At 51.2% G+C, this 17332-nt stretch overlaps 1 protein-coding gene across 3 annotated transcripts in view; it reads left to right on the forward strand.

Moving 5' to 3' along the window:
• Positions 1–17332, forward strand: part of PIK3CA (phosphatidylinositol-4,5-bisphosphate 3-kinase catalytic subunit alpha) — a 339084-nt gene that overhangs the window by 100539 nt on the left and 221213 nt on the right. For all 3 annotated transcript variants that reach the window (XM_078665664.1, XM_078665663.1, XM_078665665.1), the window contains exons 4-5: positions 11219–11464; positions 15271–15356. In XM_078665664.1, the coding sequence (XP_078521790.1) occupies positions 11219–11464; positions 15271–15356 (332 nt within the window). The remainder of the gene's footprint in view (positions 1–11218; positions 11465–15270; positions 15357–17332) is intronic.

Genomic DNA, 17332 nt, shown 5'->3' on the forward strand with positions numbered 1-17332 from the left:
ACAGTCAGCCCATCAGCGCCCGGAGCACTACCGGACTTCATGCCGTCTAGCGCCTCCGCTATTTCCTCCCTTTGGATGGGCATCATAAGGAATTCTCTCTGCGAGTTGGACAGCTGTGGCATCTTGATGTAGCTCAGGTATTCGTCGATAGCCCCTTCCATTCAGTAGACTGTGATTCATATAAAGTGGAGTAGTACCGCCTAAATTCCCCAACAATCTGCTCTTCATCCATGAGGATCTCCCCCGTACTCGAGATCAGCTCGCCAATTAGTAACGGACGTCGTTCGTGCCGAATCATCTTGGCTAGGAGTGAGCCGGGTCTTTCACCCTCGCCATAGGTGCGGGCTGTAGCATATTTACCCATATGTTGCACCTCCCTGTCTGCCTCTGCATTATATTCCGTCAGTAATTGTTTAATTTGGTCCAAGGCGTCCCCCTCGGGGTCCACCCGTTGCCTCTCTTCCTGATCTGATAGCTGATTTTCCAGATATGTGAGCCTCTGCCTAATGGACTTCAGAACACTGGAGTGTTTGGCCATGGCTATCCCGCGAATGTAGACCTTAAAGGCCTCCCATAGCGTCTGGAAACTTTCCACAGAACCCGTATTGGTCTCAAAAAAGTTTTCAATTTCATTTGCGATTTCCCCTCTGAACACCTCGTCCATTAACGAATACGGGGGGAAGCGCCACGTAAAGGGGGGGATCCCGCGCACCGGCGTCTCCAGGATCAGGAGGAGCGGAGAGTGGTCAGACAGAGTGCGTGGCAATATTTGACAGTCCCTCAAACTATTGGATAGCTGTTCTGGTGTGTAGTGCGTGATAAGCTGAGTAATGAGTGTACCCCCCTCTGGTGTGATGCCGACTGCGCCTCACATCCAATAGTTCCAAGTGCACTAGTTCGGTCTGAAGTGCCGTGGCAGCAGCCGACGGGCCCTGTGGGGTCCCGCAGACCTATCCAGGGCTGGGTCAAGGACCAAATTGAAGTCCCCTCCCAGAGCATACTCGTGTAATCATACGACTTGCATCTCCGGGCTAATTCCACGTAAAAATCAGGTGAATCGTAGTTAGGCCCATAAACATTCACTAGCAATAAGTCATGTCCCTGGCCCCTGCATCTACAGATGGTGTATCGCCCCTCTGGGTCAGTCTCTAGAGACGTCAATATGAGTTTGGAGCGCGGGTTGACCCACGTGAGTGTCCCCCTCGAGTGAGTGGTGAAGCCTGCCGCTACACTGCATCCCGTTATTCCCCTATGCAGCAACATTCTGCTGTTGAGTGGTAAATGTGTCTCTTGTAGGAGAGCGAGGTCTATGTGTTGCCTACGCAGGTAACTAAGGACCTTACGCAGCTTCCTAAAGTCATTGAGGCCCCTAACATTCCATGTCAGTGCCCGTAGGTGAGTCTGTGCTGTACCCGGCCGTGATGTACCCTTATCAGCCTCAGCATATCTGGCAGTGTGCGTGAGGAGGCTACTTTGCAAAGGTTTAAAGCGCCCCAGCGGAGCAAGGTCTGGCAGTCGGCGTAGCGTGGCAATGGTGATTCCGTATCTAGCGGAACTCCTCACAATTTCAGCTTTCAGCACCTCAGCAGTCAAACAGAACAACAACTGGTACCCAAATACAAACCCCAACATTCTCCCCGCCACCCACAGCAGACCCACCCCAATTTGGCCATGCAGGTTCCCATCCCACCCATCCCTCCCCTTCAACAAATTAAACAGTCCCGTGTGCATAACGCTCAGAGGCAAAGGTAGCCAGCCGGCTCGTCCCAAGTGTCCGACTTTCGACTCTGGTGCCCGGCCCCCTTCCCTCCGCCCTGCACCATCAGCAATGTGCAAATGCACCAGCCCGCACTTCAGTGTGAAGATATCCCGCTTATTCATCGTGTTGTCCCTCCCGCCCTCGCATCCCCATATTCCATCCCTTAACTCCGCCAGCCACCCCCATATCTGGGACACCCTCAGATCATGGGACCAGAGTGCCATGCAGCAATTAGTCCGTTCCTATGTCCAATCCCTGGCCCCACTTATCTGTCTCAGCGTCTCAGCGAGTCTCTCATCCAGGGTAGCGTCCCGCCATGTTCTAGGATAATAGGGGTCTCACTCATGAGTTAACTGTGCTCCAAACATCGTACTCTCAGATCACTCCTGCTCGTCGAGGCGGCTCGATTCCGCTTCCTGCTGGTGCTCAGCTTTTCCGTCCGCCTCCTCCCTTGCCCACGTTTTCAATGCTTTCTGCAACTCCGCTGGGTCCATGAAAATATGCGAGTGTCCTGGTCTGTTCACTCGCAATTTGGCTGGGTATAACATTGCATAGTCGAGGCCCATATCCCTAAGACGTTTCTTGTGGTGCGAAATGTTTGCGTGCTTCCTGCACCCTCGCTGTAAAGTCTGGGAAATCGAAAACGCTGACCCCTCAAATTGTAGGTCCCCTTTGGTTCTTGCCAGCCTCGGCGCCATGTCTCTGTCTCTATAATTCAACAATTTCGCTATGACTGGACGTGGTGGGAAGCCCGGATTGGGCTTCGGGCCAAGTGTGCGGTGCGCGCGTTCTACGACAAACATAGTCGAGAACACTCCGTCACCCAAGAGCGTGGTGAGCAAGCGTTCTATGAATAATTCCATTTTCCCCGTCTGGGTGGTCTCCGGCAGGCCCGTAATGCGGAGGTTGCAGCGCCGTGACCGCGCCTCCAAATCCTCTGTCTTGTCTTGCAATGTCCTGATAAGTGTTTCCGCCCTCCGTCTCGCTGTATCCAGGTCTGTTTGGGCCTCCTCCACCTCTGTAATTCGCCTTTCGGCCATATCGTGCCGTTCCGCGTGCTTGTCGAGACGCTCCGCCATGCGGTCCATTCTGTAGGACATGGCGTCCATCTTGGATCCTAGCGCCGCTATATTCGTTTGGATGTTTTGCTCCATGGAGCGGAGCATTGTTTTAATGTCCGCGTTGTCTTCCTGCGGGACCCCTGTATGCGCCTCCTTGTCTCGTTGTGGCGGGGGAGTCTGCACTGATACTCGCCTCTGCGAGAAGGGGAGCTTACTCTGGGTTCTGTCTCCTTTCCCCATGTTTAGTAGCTTTGTGTGGTCACTTTGGTAGTCCAAGCGCAGTCCGCTATAGCGCAATCAGCTGACCCCGCGTTTCTCTCAGGGCCCAATATGCGCGATATCAGGGGTCCGATCACTATCTCCACACCCAGTCCCCCCACTGAAGTGGCTGGAGGGTAGCGGGTCTATCAAGTCTGTAAGACTGGGTGCCCCCACAATGAAGGGACACCGTTACCCCGTGAGTGGGGAGCAGGTGTGTAGATCCCTCGGCGCGGCCGCTGGTGTCAGAAGGGGCAAGCTAGGCCGCGCGTAGGTAGGTGCAAGAGCTAACACCTACCGAGTCACCAGTGTCACAGGTGGAGAAGAGCCTCGATATTTGTTGCGCCAGATTTGGCGTGTGGATAGGAGACAGTGGACTCAGGGGCCTTCGCTGCTGTTGTCCTGGCAATGGATGTGCTCCCCGTACCATTTGGCTCAGCCGCCGCCTCCCTGGCGTACCTCACTGGTCGCGGTACAATGGCGCCGCCGGGCTCTCCCCGCTTCGCCGATCAGGCTCACCTTCTCGCTCTTGCCGCCACGGCAGCGGAGGTCCGGGGCTTCCGATGTCACTTGGTGGAGCCAGCTATCTCCTGACTGGTCCGCGATCGCCGCTAGCAGGAGTTGGACATGCAGGGAGGCGTGCTCTCTGTCCGCTGCCGCACGTCTCTGCACGCACTGCGGGTGCCGGGTGTACCAGAGGCCGCGGTCCGCGGCCCGCACCACGTCCTGGGGAGCGAGCCGATTATCGCCGTTATAGGCGGCGGATTCTCTCGCTGCGCAGATCCCCCTGTTCCTCCGTTGCTCCGCCAAACGCGGGGGTGTCGGGGGTCAGGAACAAGTTAGGCTGGTGCAGGATATTTGCAGGATTTCTGACGGTGCCGGCGGAGTCCGGGAACTATGCGGCCATTTTCTGCGCTCGCTAGCTCCGCCCCCGAGCCAGTTAATTATTGCCATTTACTATTCATAATACCCACAATTGGTCATATGTATCTGAAAGAAACAGGTTAGTATTAGATTCCTTACCTTAGAATATCCCCAGGCGTCAGTCTGGATCCGGAAACTTTTGCGTAGCAGTACCCCTGCGCGTCGGTAGGCGTCGTCTGCAGGCGTCCCCTGCGGCTCCGCGTCCGTCGTCGGCGTCGTGCGCCGTGATGACGTCGCTGGAGTATATAGACGCCGCCTCCGCGCGCTGACGTCAGTTCTTCTTTTTTCCGCGCCAGTTAGCGCAGATCCGAAGAGCAGTACTCCGGTCTTTTGACCAAGTTTTTTGTTGAATAAATCTTCTACGGTGCCGGTAGGATGCCCGGTTTCAAGAGTTGCGACAATTGCGACCGCATGATGTCGGTCACCGACCACCATCGACTCTGCCTCCGGTGTCTGGGCGCGGACCACGACGTGGAGTCCTGCGTCGACTGTCGGGCCTTGACTAGTAAAGCTAGGCGGGAGCGGTCCCGCAAGCTTCTCGAGCTCCGAGTGTCGGCCCCGCGTCGAGAGCGGTCCCGGTCCGGTCGGAGGTCGAGGGAGCGGTCGAGGGAACGATCGCGGAGCCGCCATGAGCGCTCCGGGAGTCGCCACCATTCCTCCGGTTCGTCAGGTAAGCGTAAGAAGTCGGGGCGTCGTCAAAGCACCCCCGACTCCCCCCGACGCCCGCGTGATGCGGCCGGGGGTTCGGGTGGCCCCACACCCGCGGCCCCGCGTGGGTCGCCGACGGCCCCATACCCGTCGGTCCCTGGGGAAGGCGCGTCGCGCGAGGAGATTGAGGCATTCCTCATGGCTATGAGGGCGAGGTCTCCTCCGGCGGGGCCTACGGCGCCTGCGGGCCCGTCGGTCCCATCTGGGGGCCCGAGCGGTTCGGGTGCTCCTGCCCCGACGCCGCCGGTGGCTCCGGCCCCAGCGCCGCTGGGCCCCTCAGGTTCGTCGCCGGCTGGTCTACCGGCCTCTCCGGCGTCGATTCCATTGGGCCGTCCCGTGGTGCCGCCCCCGCGCGACGCCGGACTCCGCCGTCGGTTCCGGCCGGCGTCGGGTCCCCGGCGCCGCGCGGCGCCACCCCCATTCCCTCTCTGACTCCGGACGCGGAGTCGGACCGGCTATATCGTCGACCCAGACTACGGCGATGAAGACGAGTATGGAGAGGGTTGGGAGGGGTCTGAGGACCCTTTATCCCGTGCCTGCCAGTATGACGTGGACTGGGTAGGTGACTTGGGTGATGCCAGTGGTCTGGACGAGTCGCCCAACCCTGGGTTTGTCTCGCCTTCCCCTGTGGCGTCTGAGGCGGGGGCTGCCTATTCGGTGGTCCTGATGAGGGCTGCCAAGGCCTTGCGCCTTGAGCTCCCCGTCGCTAAGGTCAAACCTAACATTCTGACCGAAGTGTTTAAACCGCAGTCATGCCCTCAGGAGCCTCTGCTGCCGTTTAATGAGGCCCTGACGGATGTCCTTTTGGGCACCTGGTCCAGGCCCGCTTCCGGTGCGCCGGTTGACCGGAACGTTGCCAGGCGTCACCGTCCGTGCTCGGACGACCCTGCCTTCCTCTCCACCCATCCCTCCCCGGAGAGTCTGGTGATCCAGGCCTCCACTTCACAGTCCGCATTTCCGTCGGCCCCGCCCGATCGGGAATCGAAGCGGTATGACCAATTTGGCAAAAAGGTCTTTTCCTCTTTGAGCGCTGGACTGCGGTCTTGTAATACCGCGTGCCTCTTGGGCCGCTACACCCACTCCCTGTGGGATACGGTCGCGGAGTGTCTGCCGCAGTGCCCGCAGGAAGTGCGGGACAAGCTCAACCAGGCCTTGGTTGAAGGCCGGCACGCGGCGAGGTACTCGATCAGGTGTGGTCTTGACACGACCGACTCGCTGGGACGGGCTATGTCCACGACGGTGGCGATTCGTCGCCATGCTTGGCTGAGATCTGCCAACTTCTCGCCGGACGTCCAGAATGCCCTCATGGACATGCCATTTGATGGCAGTCGCCTGTTCGGTGACAAGGCGGACAACGCGCTTGAGCGCTTCAAGGACTCCAGGGTCACGGCCAAGTCCTTGGGTCTTTCGACCCAGCGCCAGCAGACTGGTTCGTTTCGCCCCTTTCGTGGCCAAGGAAGGGGCGGTCCCACGCGAGCTGCCAGCCACGCGCCGCAGAACGCTCCCCAGCGCGGTGGCGGCCGTGGATTCCGCCGTGGTGGCGGTAGAGGGCAGCGGCGAGGTCAGTCCACACCTCCCCCCGCTGCAGCCTCCAAATCTTCCTAGTCCGAGCTTTCGAGCTCACGTGACGCCAGTGGGTGGCAGGGTTCGCCATCACCACTCCCGCTGGCGCGCGATTACATCGGACAGGTGGGTGCTGCAGCTCGTCCGAAGGGGCTACTCCCTCCCCTTCGAGTCCACTCCTCCAGCCATGCCACCGCAGAACCACCGTGTGTCGGGGGACCACTTGACACTTCTGCAGGATGAAGTTACGGCCCTCTTGGCCAAGGGGGCCATCGAGCGCGTTCCTGGGCCAGAAGTAGGGTGTGGTTGCTACTCCCACTACTTTCTGGTGCCCAAGAAGGACAAAGGAGGCCTCCGTCCTATCTTGGACCTAAGGGACGTCAACGGCTTCCTCCGGAAGGAGAAGTTCAAGATGTTGACTTTGGCTCAGGTCTTGGCTGCTCTAGACCCACAAGACTGGATGGTAGCGTTGGACTTGCAGGATGCGTATTTTCACATCCCCGTCCTGCCGGCCCACCGGCGTTACCTGCGGTTCACGGTAGGCCAGGAGCACTTTCAGTTTATCGTGCTCCCATTCGGCCTTACCAGCGCCCCACGGGTGTTCACGAAAGTGATGGCGGTGGTCGCAGCTCATCTGCGCCGGTTAGGGGTTTCAGTCTTCCCCTACCTCGACGACTGGTTGTTGAAGGCGGGCTCGCCCCAAACAGTCGTCCACCACCTTCAGATGACGGCAGACCTCCTGCACGAGCTGGGGTTTTCCATCAATGTGCCGAAATCACACCTGTGTCCCTCTCAAAAGCTCCTTTTCATCGGAGCGGTTCTCGACTCGGCGCAGTTTCGGGTTTATCCTCCGGAACGGCGGGTTCGGGATATTCAGGCTCTGATTCCCATCTTTCAGCCATTATCCCGGGTTTCGGTCAGGTTGACGCTACGGCTTCTGGGGCTGATGGCCTCCTGCATCCTACTGGTGCATCACGCCAGGTGGCGGATGCGGGCTCTGCAGTGGGACCTGAAGTTTCAGTGGGCCCAGCATCAGGGCAACCTATCCGACCATGTCCTGATCTCGGAGGGCACTGCGAGACAGTTGCAGTGGTGGCTTACGGACCGCGATTGGGTCAGAGGCAGATCCCTCTCCCTTCCCCAACCGGAGCACGTGGTTGTGACGGACGCGTCCCTCCAGGGCTGGGGTGGCCACTTGGGAGAGGCGGAGATCAGAGGCATCTGGTCTCCGGCGGAGTCCCGGCTCCATATCAACCTGTTGGAGCTGCGGGCGATTCGCCTAGCACTGAAGGCATTCCTCCCCTTTGTCAACGGGAGTGTAGTGCAGGTGTTCACGGACAACACCACCGCCATGTGGTATTGCAACAAACAAGGCGGGGTGGGGTCGTGGACCCTTTGCCAGGAGGCTCTGCGCCTCTGGCAATGGCTGGAACGTCAGGGTGTGACTCTGACGGTTCAACACCTGGCAGGTTCTCTGAACGCCAGGGCGGACGAACTCAGCCGTCGGTGCTCGGTGGTTCACGAATGGCGTCTGAACTCGGACGTGGCGAGCGGCCTCTTTCAGCAATGGGGAGAGCCGTGGTTAGATCTATTCGCCACAGAAGAGAACGCGCAATGTCATCAGTTCTGCGCGTTGGAGTTTCCAAGACGGCACTCGCTCGGCGACGCCTTTCGGCGCGAGTGGAGCTGCGGTCTGTTGTACGCCTTTCCGCCTATACCACTTCTGCCCAGAGTGCTGAAGAAGATCAGGCGCGACCGGGCCCAAGTTATCCTTGTGGCTCCGGACTGGGCTCGAAGATACTGGTATCCCGAGCTACTCAGCATGTCAGTCGGTCCCTCGTTCCGCCTGCCCCTTCAGGAGGACCTTCTGTCGCAGCAGCAGGGGACGGTCCTCCACCCGAACCTGTCCAGCCTCCACCTCCATGCGTGGAGATTGAGCGGCGGCAGTTGAGGCCATTCGACTTGCCTCCTGAAGTCTGTGATGTGATTCTGGCAGCCAGGCGTCCCTCCACGAAGTCGGTATACGCCTGCCGGTGGAACAGATTTGTGGCATGGTGCACAGCAAAGGCTGTGGATCCCCTTTCTGCCCCTCTTTTCCGAGGTTCTCCTCTTCCTTCTTTCTCTTGCCCAGCAGGGCTCTGCTCTGGGCACTATCAAGGGCTACCTTTCTGCCCTTTCCGCCTCCTACCTGATCAGCCATCTTTATTCAAGTCCCCTATTGTACTGAGGTTCTTGAAAGGCATCACGCACATGTATCCACCAGTTCCGTTCGTGATGCCTCAGTGGGACTTGAATCTGGTTCTGACATTCTAGATGTGTGCTCCCTTTGAGCCGCTTCATTCCTGTCCTCTCCGTCTTCTCACTCTTAAGACGGCCTTCCTGGTTGCCATCACCTCTGCCAGGAGAGTGAGTGAGCTCCAGGCTCTTTCTGTCAAACCTCCTTTCATGTCCGTCCATCCTGACAAGGTGGTTCTTAGGACTAGGCCTTCTTTCCTGCCCAAAGTAGTTTCTGCTTTTCACATCGGGCAGTCCATCACCTTACCCTCCTTCTTCCCGCCTCCGCATCCTTCAAAAGATGAAGAGCGGCTCCATCGTCTGGACCCAAAACGTGCGCTTTCATTTTATATGGATCGCACACGCCAGTTCCGGGTGGATGACCAACTGTTTGTTGGCTACGTGGGTGAGAAGAAGGGAAGGGCGGTACAGAAACGCACCATCTCTCGGTGGGTCGTCCTGTGCATCAAAGCATGCTACTCTTTGGCTCGGAAGGAGCCTCTTGTTGGGCTGAGGGCCCATTCCACTCGGGCTACGGCGGCTACTACTGCCCTGGGCCGGGGAGTCCCTTTGCAGGACATTTGCCAGGCGGCTACGTGGGCCTCGCTGCACACCTTTGCGAGGCACTACTGCCTGGACAGTCAAGTCCGGAGGGATGGCTTCTTTGGCCGTTCGGTCCTCCAGGACTTTCTGGTGTAGGTTGTATTGGTTCGCAGACCCACCACCGGGGTTGGTATTGCTGGGGTATCTATTCTAAGGTAAGGAATCTAATACTAACCTGTTTCTTTCAGATGAACAAGTTACTTACCTTCGGTAACGATATATCTGTAAGAAACAGTAGTTAGTATTAGATTCCTTACCGCCCCACCCATCCTCCCCGTTCTGCGAACTGATACCTAGGGTTAAGGACATCCCTTTCAGGGCCCTAGTTTCAAATGGCACCAGTGTTGGTTCTCACATGGCTCTGCGTGTTCTGGCGCGGAAAAGCTGTGTGCAAAGAACTGACGTCAGCGCGCGGAGGCGGCGTCTATATACTCCAGCGACGTCATCACGGCGCACGATGCCGACGACGGACGCGGAGCCGCAGGGGACGCCTGCAGACGACGCCTACCGACGCGCAGGGGTACTGCTACGCAAAAGTTTCCGGATCCAGACTGACGCCTGGGGATATTCTAAGGTAAGGAATCTAATACTAACTACTGTTTCTTACAGATATATCGTTACCGAAGGTAAGTAACTTGTTCTTCATATGTACTTATTGCAGAGACACACTTTACTTTGAATTATCACAAACATGTACCAGTTATTTAAAGAAAAAAAAAACAAAGTTTAAAACATGATTCCCTCAGATATCGCATCTACCGAAGAACCATGATGGTCCATCTTAGCCATAGCCATTAAAGGAAGAAGTGCTCCACCTCTAGGAAGTCTTGTGTGGTGTAGTCACCTTCTTAGTACCACAAACAATACTGTTAGGGTTTATTTAAAGTACTGTTATGGGTGATTTACTGATCACCAACCCCAGGCCCAAATGATTTAATGGGAGGGATGACTGATATTCCAAACATCAATAAATCTTGGAATTTGAGTCACAGTTCCAACCATATGACCGAGAGGAATTGTTTTGAACTTTTATCATGATAACATGACAGTAGTAGCTCTTGTCAGGCTTTGCTGACAATATGCACTCTCGTTGATGTAGCACTTCAAAATATGCAGCAGTGTTGAATCAAGTACCTCACTCATGAACATGCTTGCAGGACCCTGCTCCATTTCGCACTCGCACCATCAGAGGAAATTCTGGTCAGTTAGCAGAAGTCACACAGTAGGAAACAAGTCAGCAAGGCAAAGAAAGTACTAGCAGCAGCCCCTAAACTAGTACCGAGAGACTTTGCCTCTACCTTTCTCAGCATTTCACACTCACTCTTTAACTCGCAGTGTGTCTCAAACTGTCTCTTATGCTTGATTGCCATTTCCCTTCTATGTACGTCCTTCCCCTCCGCCCCAGTCTTCTCATCTTTCCATGATAATAGTTTAATTTAAAACGACTTACGTTTCAACATTTTTTAAATGTCTTGAAGTGGTGCTCTTCCTCCCCTGTCTCTCACTCCACCTCTTCTTATTGTGTGTGGCAGAAAGAACCATCGGACATTAACGTGAACTAGGAATTCAATTGCAACCATGTCAAGTCTTAGTCTATAATATCTTTACACAATTTAACACATTTTGCCGTTGTGAGTTACAACACCTGTTTCGGTCTTTAGGCCCAACATTTAAAAGGGAATTGAACTGGTAGAATGTATTTAATGCAATTGCTACTATATATATTTTTTTGAACTAATAATAAAGATAAGTAATGCATTTCTAGACATAGATTTTAGGCTACAAATTCTCCTTGGTTTGGGTTGGTGGTATTGAATGCCTTCCCAGACAGAAGGCATGTCTTGGTCTTCAGGATCTGTGGTGCTCCCTGTCAGATGTAGTTGATTCCAGTAAAGGAAGTAGTGAGTATATTGCTTCTGGTAAATCTTCTGTAAATAATTAAAATTATCATGACGTGTAATAAAATCATTCTTGTACATAATTGAAAGCGGTTTCTGGTATCGTATTACCTTTTAATATTTATTTTCTAATTAGGCATAACTAAATGTGTTTTCTTTATATTTCACAGTATATTAGAAGCTGCATAATGCTTGGTCGATTACCCAATCTGATGCTGATGGCAAAAGATAGCCTTTATAGCCAGCTGCCGGTGGACACCTTTACGATGCCTTCATATTCTCGGCGCATCTCAACAGCCACTCCCTACATGAACGGTGAAGCCTCTACCAAAGATTTGTGGGCACTCAACAGCGCACTTAGAATAAAAATTCTTTGTGCAACATATGTAAACGTAAACATTCGTGACATTGATAAGGTACGGCTGATGACCCAGCACCTAAGAATTTGTTGATTCCATTCCAGTTCAGTGAAGCAAGTAATGCAAATTGAGTGATAGTATATAAAACCATATTTGGCTATAGTGTTGATAGCAGCTGCATAGTAGTTTGCACCATCCTTTCATTGACTGATGTGTATTTGACTCCGGAGTGAAAGAGACCTACTTTTAGAGATGGGAAGGGTCAGATAGATTTTATAGTTTGTATTGAACTACTTACTCGATTTCCCCTGAAAGTTCTGAAATTGCTCTTCAAAGTGCGTGTTCACACTAAGCATCATTCCAGAATATCTCTTGAAGTTGTTCATGTTCTCTTCTCTGCTTTTGCCTTCTTTCCTTTTTCATGTTTTCTTCTTCTTCGTAACCAGTTTCCCATCCTCATAATTCATTCTCTGTGCTCCTTTCTCATGTAAAAATTGATTCTGCTATCCATAACATCAGCGTACTTGAGCTAAAGGTACCCTAAAATTCTGTTACTATGTAGAATTTGAAAGCTTGAGCACTCAAACACAAACGTTGAGCTTTAACAGTCATTCAGTCTTCAACTGTTTTCACAAAGAAATTATGCTAGGAGTACATTTTCGGCTTAGTATATCGGGACAAATGTCCCAGATATACTTATTGGATGATATTTCACTGTGTATTGGATGTGGAAAATGTTGTTTTTATTGAGGAGTATTGTTTTCTCCTGTTTTAACAATACCTATTATCATATAATCAGGATAACTATAGATAAAGTGTTCATATTGATTTTGGTAAACTTTTACAATAATGTTCCTGCAGAGGCAGTGGAAGATATTTTTAAAGCCTTAGGAAATTATATAAAATCGACGTTAGGTGGGAGATTTAAAGAAGTTTGTGTTATTTGGGGTGGGGATTTTAACTGTTCTATATGTCAAAGCGGTGAGAGAGAAACCTGTGGCATAATGCTGGATAATGATGTTAGCTTAAGCCATTTTGAACACACTTAAGAGCGGGGACCTTCTTAATGATATGGGTTTTGTGAATAGAATGGTTAGACCTGAGATGATCCCCTTTGATCCCACCTTTGATGGTAGAGGGGTAAATTCAACAATCAATTTTATATTGATGACGGTTAGACATGGGAAAAGACCCAGGCTTTTAACGTCTTGGATAACCCATTGAGCGACCATATTCCCCTTAGCCTAGAAATCTTAGGCAAAGAAAGAACCCCACGGAAATGACATCTTAAAACTGTGTGTGGATAATATTGCCATGCTTAGGAAAACTGGGCACGCTCTAAAGTGGATCACTGTGGTTCCTGAAGATTTCCTCCATAATTTGATTAAGAAATGCGAGCCCCAATTCCACGCTTGTACAGATGGGAATACTGATGATTCAGATTTTATAAAAAAACTTTTTAGATATTACCTCCCAAATAAAGAACAGCCTATGGGTTGAATCGAAAAACCCCAAAAGACTTTAATTAGTTGGTTTGACACGGCCTGTACTAAGGCTTATTCTAAGCTAAAACACGCTCTAAAAGCCTCGCACTTTAATCAAAGCCTTGAGAAATGATTATAAGAAGGCTTTGAAAAAGAGAAAGAATACCCTAAAAAAGGAAGCGTGGGAATCATTGTGCGAGGCATCTTTAAACAGAGATTCTGCAGCCTTTTGCCTAGCAGTAAACGCACCGCTTTTAAATGAAAATGTTTCGGCTAGGATAGAAATAGCTATTACTGAGAGGGAATGGATGAAGCATTATTCAGAATTGTATTCTGTGATGAGTTCGGAGGACGATTCCTCAGCAATGGATAATATTACGGAGTATTCCCATCATATACTGGTTACCCTGAATCCAGCTCTATCCCTAATGGAGGTAACCGCAATTATAAATGCTAGTATGGCAGGGAAAGCCCCCGGACCCGACGGGGTTCCGGTGGATCTATATAAATATAATATCGGTCTGTGGGGCCCGCTTCTCACCCAGCTTTTTAGTGTTACTTCTCGTATAGGTCTTCTATCTTTCTGGTGTGAGTCTATAATAGTGCCGATATTTAAGAAAGGTGAAAGAGCAAGTTGTTATTGCTATTGCCCAATATCGCTCCTGGACTCCACTATTAAGATTTTCGGCCGCGTGATTTTAAATAGACTTCAGTCCTGGGCGGAAGAAAATACAATAATTAGTGATCTTCAATACGGTTTTAGAAAAGGATTGAGTACTATTGATCAGTGCCTGAATTTACACGTCCTTATTGAAAAATATACCAAAGCTAAGGATGGCTGCAAGTTTTTAACCTTCGTTGACTTGATGTCAGCGTTCGTGTGCGTCACCCACTGCAAACTATGGATGATCCTTGAGAACCTAGGAGTAGAGAACTCAATAGTTCAATTTCTTATGGAACTCTACTCGGGGGCAAGAGCCAGAGTTAGGTATGGGAAAAATGGTGAATGTACAGAAACATTTGGTATTGCTAGGGGAGTATGACAAGGATGTGTCCTTGCCCCTTTTCTCTTTACACCGTATATTAATGATGTGGAGAGGATATTATTACAGGAGGGCAGGGACATGCAGATGGTGGGTAAAAGACCAATCCCAGCGTTGTTATACGCAGATGACGCTGTCCTAATGACCAGGACACCAATGGCTACGCAAACCATAGTCACTTCCTTCACTGACTTTGACTAGTCTGGATCTAAGAATAAATTGCTCTAAGACCTTTAGCATGAATTGTGGCCATGGGGCAGCTAGAAAGAGAAAGATCATTTTTGTCTCCTAGCCCAGTTGATTTTACCCTAACCTTTCCGTACCTAGGTGTTTTATTCGACCATACTGGTCGATGGAATAACGCAATCAAAACAAGAAGGTTACTGTTTTGCAAATCAATAATGGCCGTAAAAAATGTTAGTAAAAGAATGGGTAGAAAACCAATTGGGGAGATGCTTACAGTGTATAGAGCAACCTGCGTAGCAATTGTTACATATGGTGCTGGATTGTGGGGATACGCTAATGTGACATCATTACAGGTGGTGGAAAACTCCTTTATGAAATATATTTTAGCTGTTCCAGAAAGTGTATCTACATACGTTTGCCACACTGAACTTGGGGAACCATATTTAGAAGATACAATAAAGGTTGCACCGGTTCTGTTATGGCATAGGGCCTGGACCACCGAAGAAAGTAAATTAAACCGTTCCATCTTGAACGATGTGATGAGGCTAGACAACGGTGGCAGGGTTGGATGGCTAAGTTATGTGAAATATACATTTCAACTAAGATTGCTGTCTGATACTGCTAAGTCACACTGAAAAGCCATTCCACCAAAGGAAATTTATATCTATAAGAACACAGCAACCCAAAACTACATAATTAAATCTGTATTAACTTAGCATCTGACATGAGGCAGCCATTGCAGACAGAAAACATGGAGTAAGGTCTGGTTATCCCCATCATTTCCTTCCTGGCTTATTGAGCTGAGGATCCGTACACTCTGACGGTGTCACTGCAGTTACTAAGTTGACCTCGGGCGTGTGCTCTTGGTCTTTACTGACTGATGGGGACTCGTATTGCTGTAGTGCAGTACTTTTGCCTATCAATATTTGTGTATTCTTCCCCAGTGCCCACAATAGCTTGTTTCCAGCCTCCACAGCAGAATACAAAATACTTTTCACTTTACAAATGTCAAAAATATTGGCTTGGTCTGTGCTTGTTCTATATTTTTTGTGCCACTGTACAAGTAAATGTTGCTTCTTATTGCTTTGTTGTCTATAGCAGAGTTACTCTACAATACCTAATGGTTTGTCAAATGTGTTTTCCTTTTTAGATCTATGTCCGAACCGGTATTTGCCATGGGGGAGACCCTCTATGTGACAACGTGAATACTCAGAGAGTACCATGTTCCAACCCCAGGTAACAAAATGTGATTTTTAAAATTCATATATTTGTTTGATCCTTTTGTGTGATTTTTCTTACATTTACATTCATTACATCTTGTAATTTGCAACCAAGTGTGAAAACATTTGTATGCAGTGGGCATACTAAGCTATATCCAGGCAAATCAGTGTCCCTGAAGGACCTAGGGTTTTCTGACTAAGAGAAGGCCTTTCCGTAGAAAGCTGTCTCTATATATAGTGTCTTAAAACTAGGTATACTGTGCAGACAGTCCAGGCAGTCCTTATTGGTTTACAGATGCAAATATGGTAACACTAAATGCTCTCTTTTGTGGTATTGTGGGTGAGCAATTTAGGCTTATCAGAGGGTAGTGCTAAGTATTTGCTGTACTCACAGAATCAATAAATTAGACAAACCCTCAAAGAATAAACCCAAGACCAATTTAGAAAAATAAGTCTTACTTTTTTTTTTTTGTAAAAGTTTTATTTTTGATTTGCAAAAAAGAAGAAACAGACAAACATAGGGCTGCGGAGGAACCGCACATTACTCCAGATCAGGGCAAAGCATTGTGCACATATCAGCAGTGACCCAGACTATATTTCAAGCATATCCAGGCCAGGAGCGAGACAACATAGTATCTAGGCCACAGTACCAGCGGCTTACAAGCCTATCAGTAGGCCAGGCCGTCCAGGAGAACCAGGGCTGCAATAAATTGGGCCCCAATCCTCCAAGTTCCACACAGGCGGTGCAGATAATCAGTCCGCGGACCCTCCACAGCCCATAAACCATGACAACCAACTGCCCCATCCCACCCCCACCCTCCCCCCTGGTGGTGACGCCATTCACTCAGCACTCATTCCACATCCATATTATACTTGAAAGAGGTGCATCGATCTCAATGAAGCCGGGCATACCGCCGAGGGTAACCCCTTAGAGAGAAAGTCAACCAGGGGACCCCACTGATATCGGAAATTCCTATACTGGCCTAGGAAGATGTCCGCCACTCTTTCCAAACTGAGCAACCTCCAAAGTCGTGCATGCCATAGTGACACCGCCGGGGCATCCTTCTTTTTCCAGGCCGCAGCCAGCGTGAGCTTCGCAGCGCCGAGGCATAGCCACAAAATCTTCTTATCGGCCCTGGTCTGATAAACCAGGCCAGGGTCACGCAGCCCTAGCAGGACACAAGCCATAGACTCATCAATGGGATAAGTCAGCACTTCCTTTATATGTGAGAGGATTTCCTCCCAATACGGACGGATCACCGGGCAGTCCCACCAGATGTGGCGGAAGTCTCCCAAAAGTCCGCAGCCCCTCCAGCACTTATCCGAGGTCGCCGGGAAAATGCGGTGAAGCCTAGTCGGGCACATATACCATTGCATGACCGTCTTGAGGTGGGCTTCCCTCAGGTGCAAGGAATGATTAAAGGTCGTCAGGTCCCGCCAAAGCGCCGACCATTCCACATCCGAAATGTCTCGCCCCAGCATTTCTTCCCATTGCCCCATATAACGAGGTCGAGGAGCTACCGTCGATTTGAGCAACAACTGGTATATGAAGGAAATGGCCCCCTTCATGGCGGACGTGCGTAATATAAAGGCTTCAAACGGTGTCGGCGGTCTCGTAGCCGCTTCCACCACCCCAGGTGACGTAGCCCAGTGAAGCAGCTGAACATGCCGGAATTGTTCAGACTGGGGGACCCCATAATCTCTCATACAATTAGTGAAAGTGAGGGTGTCCAGGCCGTGGAACAGATGGGTCAACGCCCGACACCCCCCCTCCCTCCACACCGCAAACGGCCCTTCATGAAGCGCCGGAGGGAAAGCCGGGTTGTAATGCAAGGGCGTAAATGGCGAAGGGAACGTGGTCCAACGGTCATCCGCCGCTAGCGAGTCCCACACCTTCAACACTGTGCTCGTAGGAGTGCTTATATATGCGTTGAGAGGGCGGTCCTTCTTCGGTTTCCAGGCTAAGTCCCAGATCGACCTGCCGGCAACGCA

This window comes from Lissotriton helveticus, chromosome 11 (genome assembly GCF_964261635.1).
Source record: "Lissotriton helveticus chromosome 11, aLisHel1.1, whole genome shotgun sequence".
NCBI lineage: Eukaryota > Metazoa > Chordata > Amphibia > Caudata > Salamandridae > Lissotriton > Lissotriton helveticus.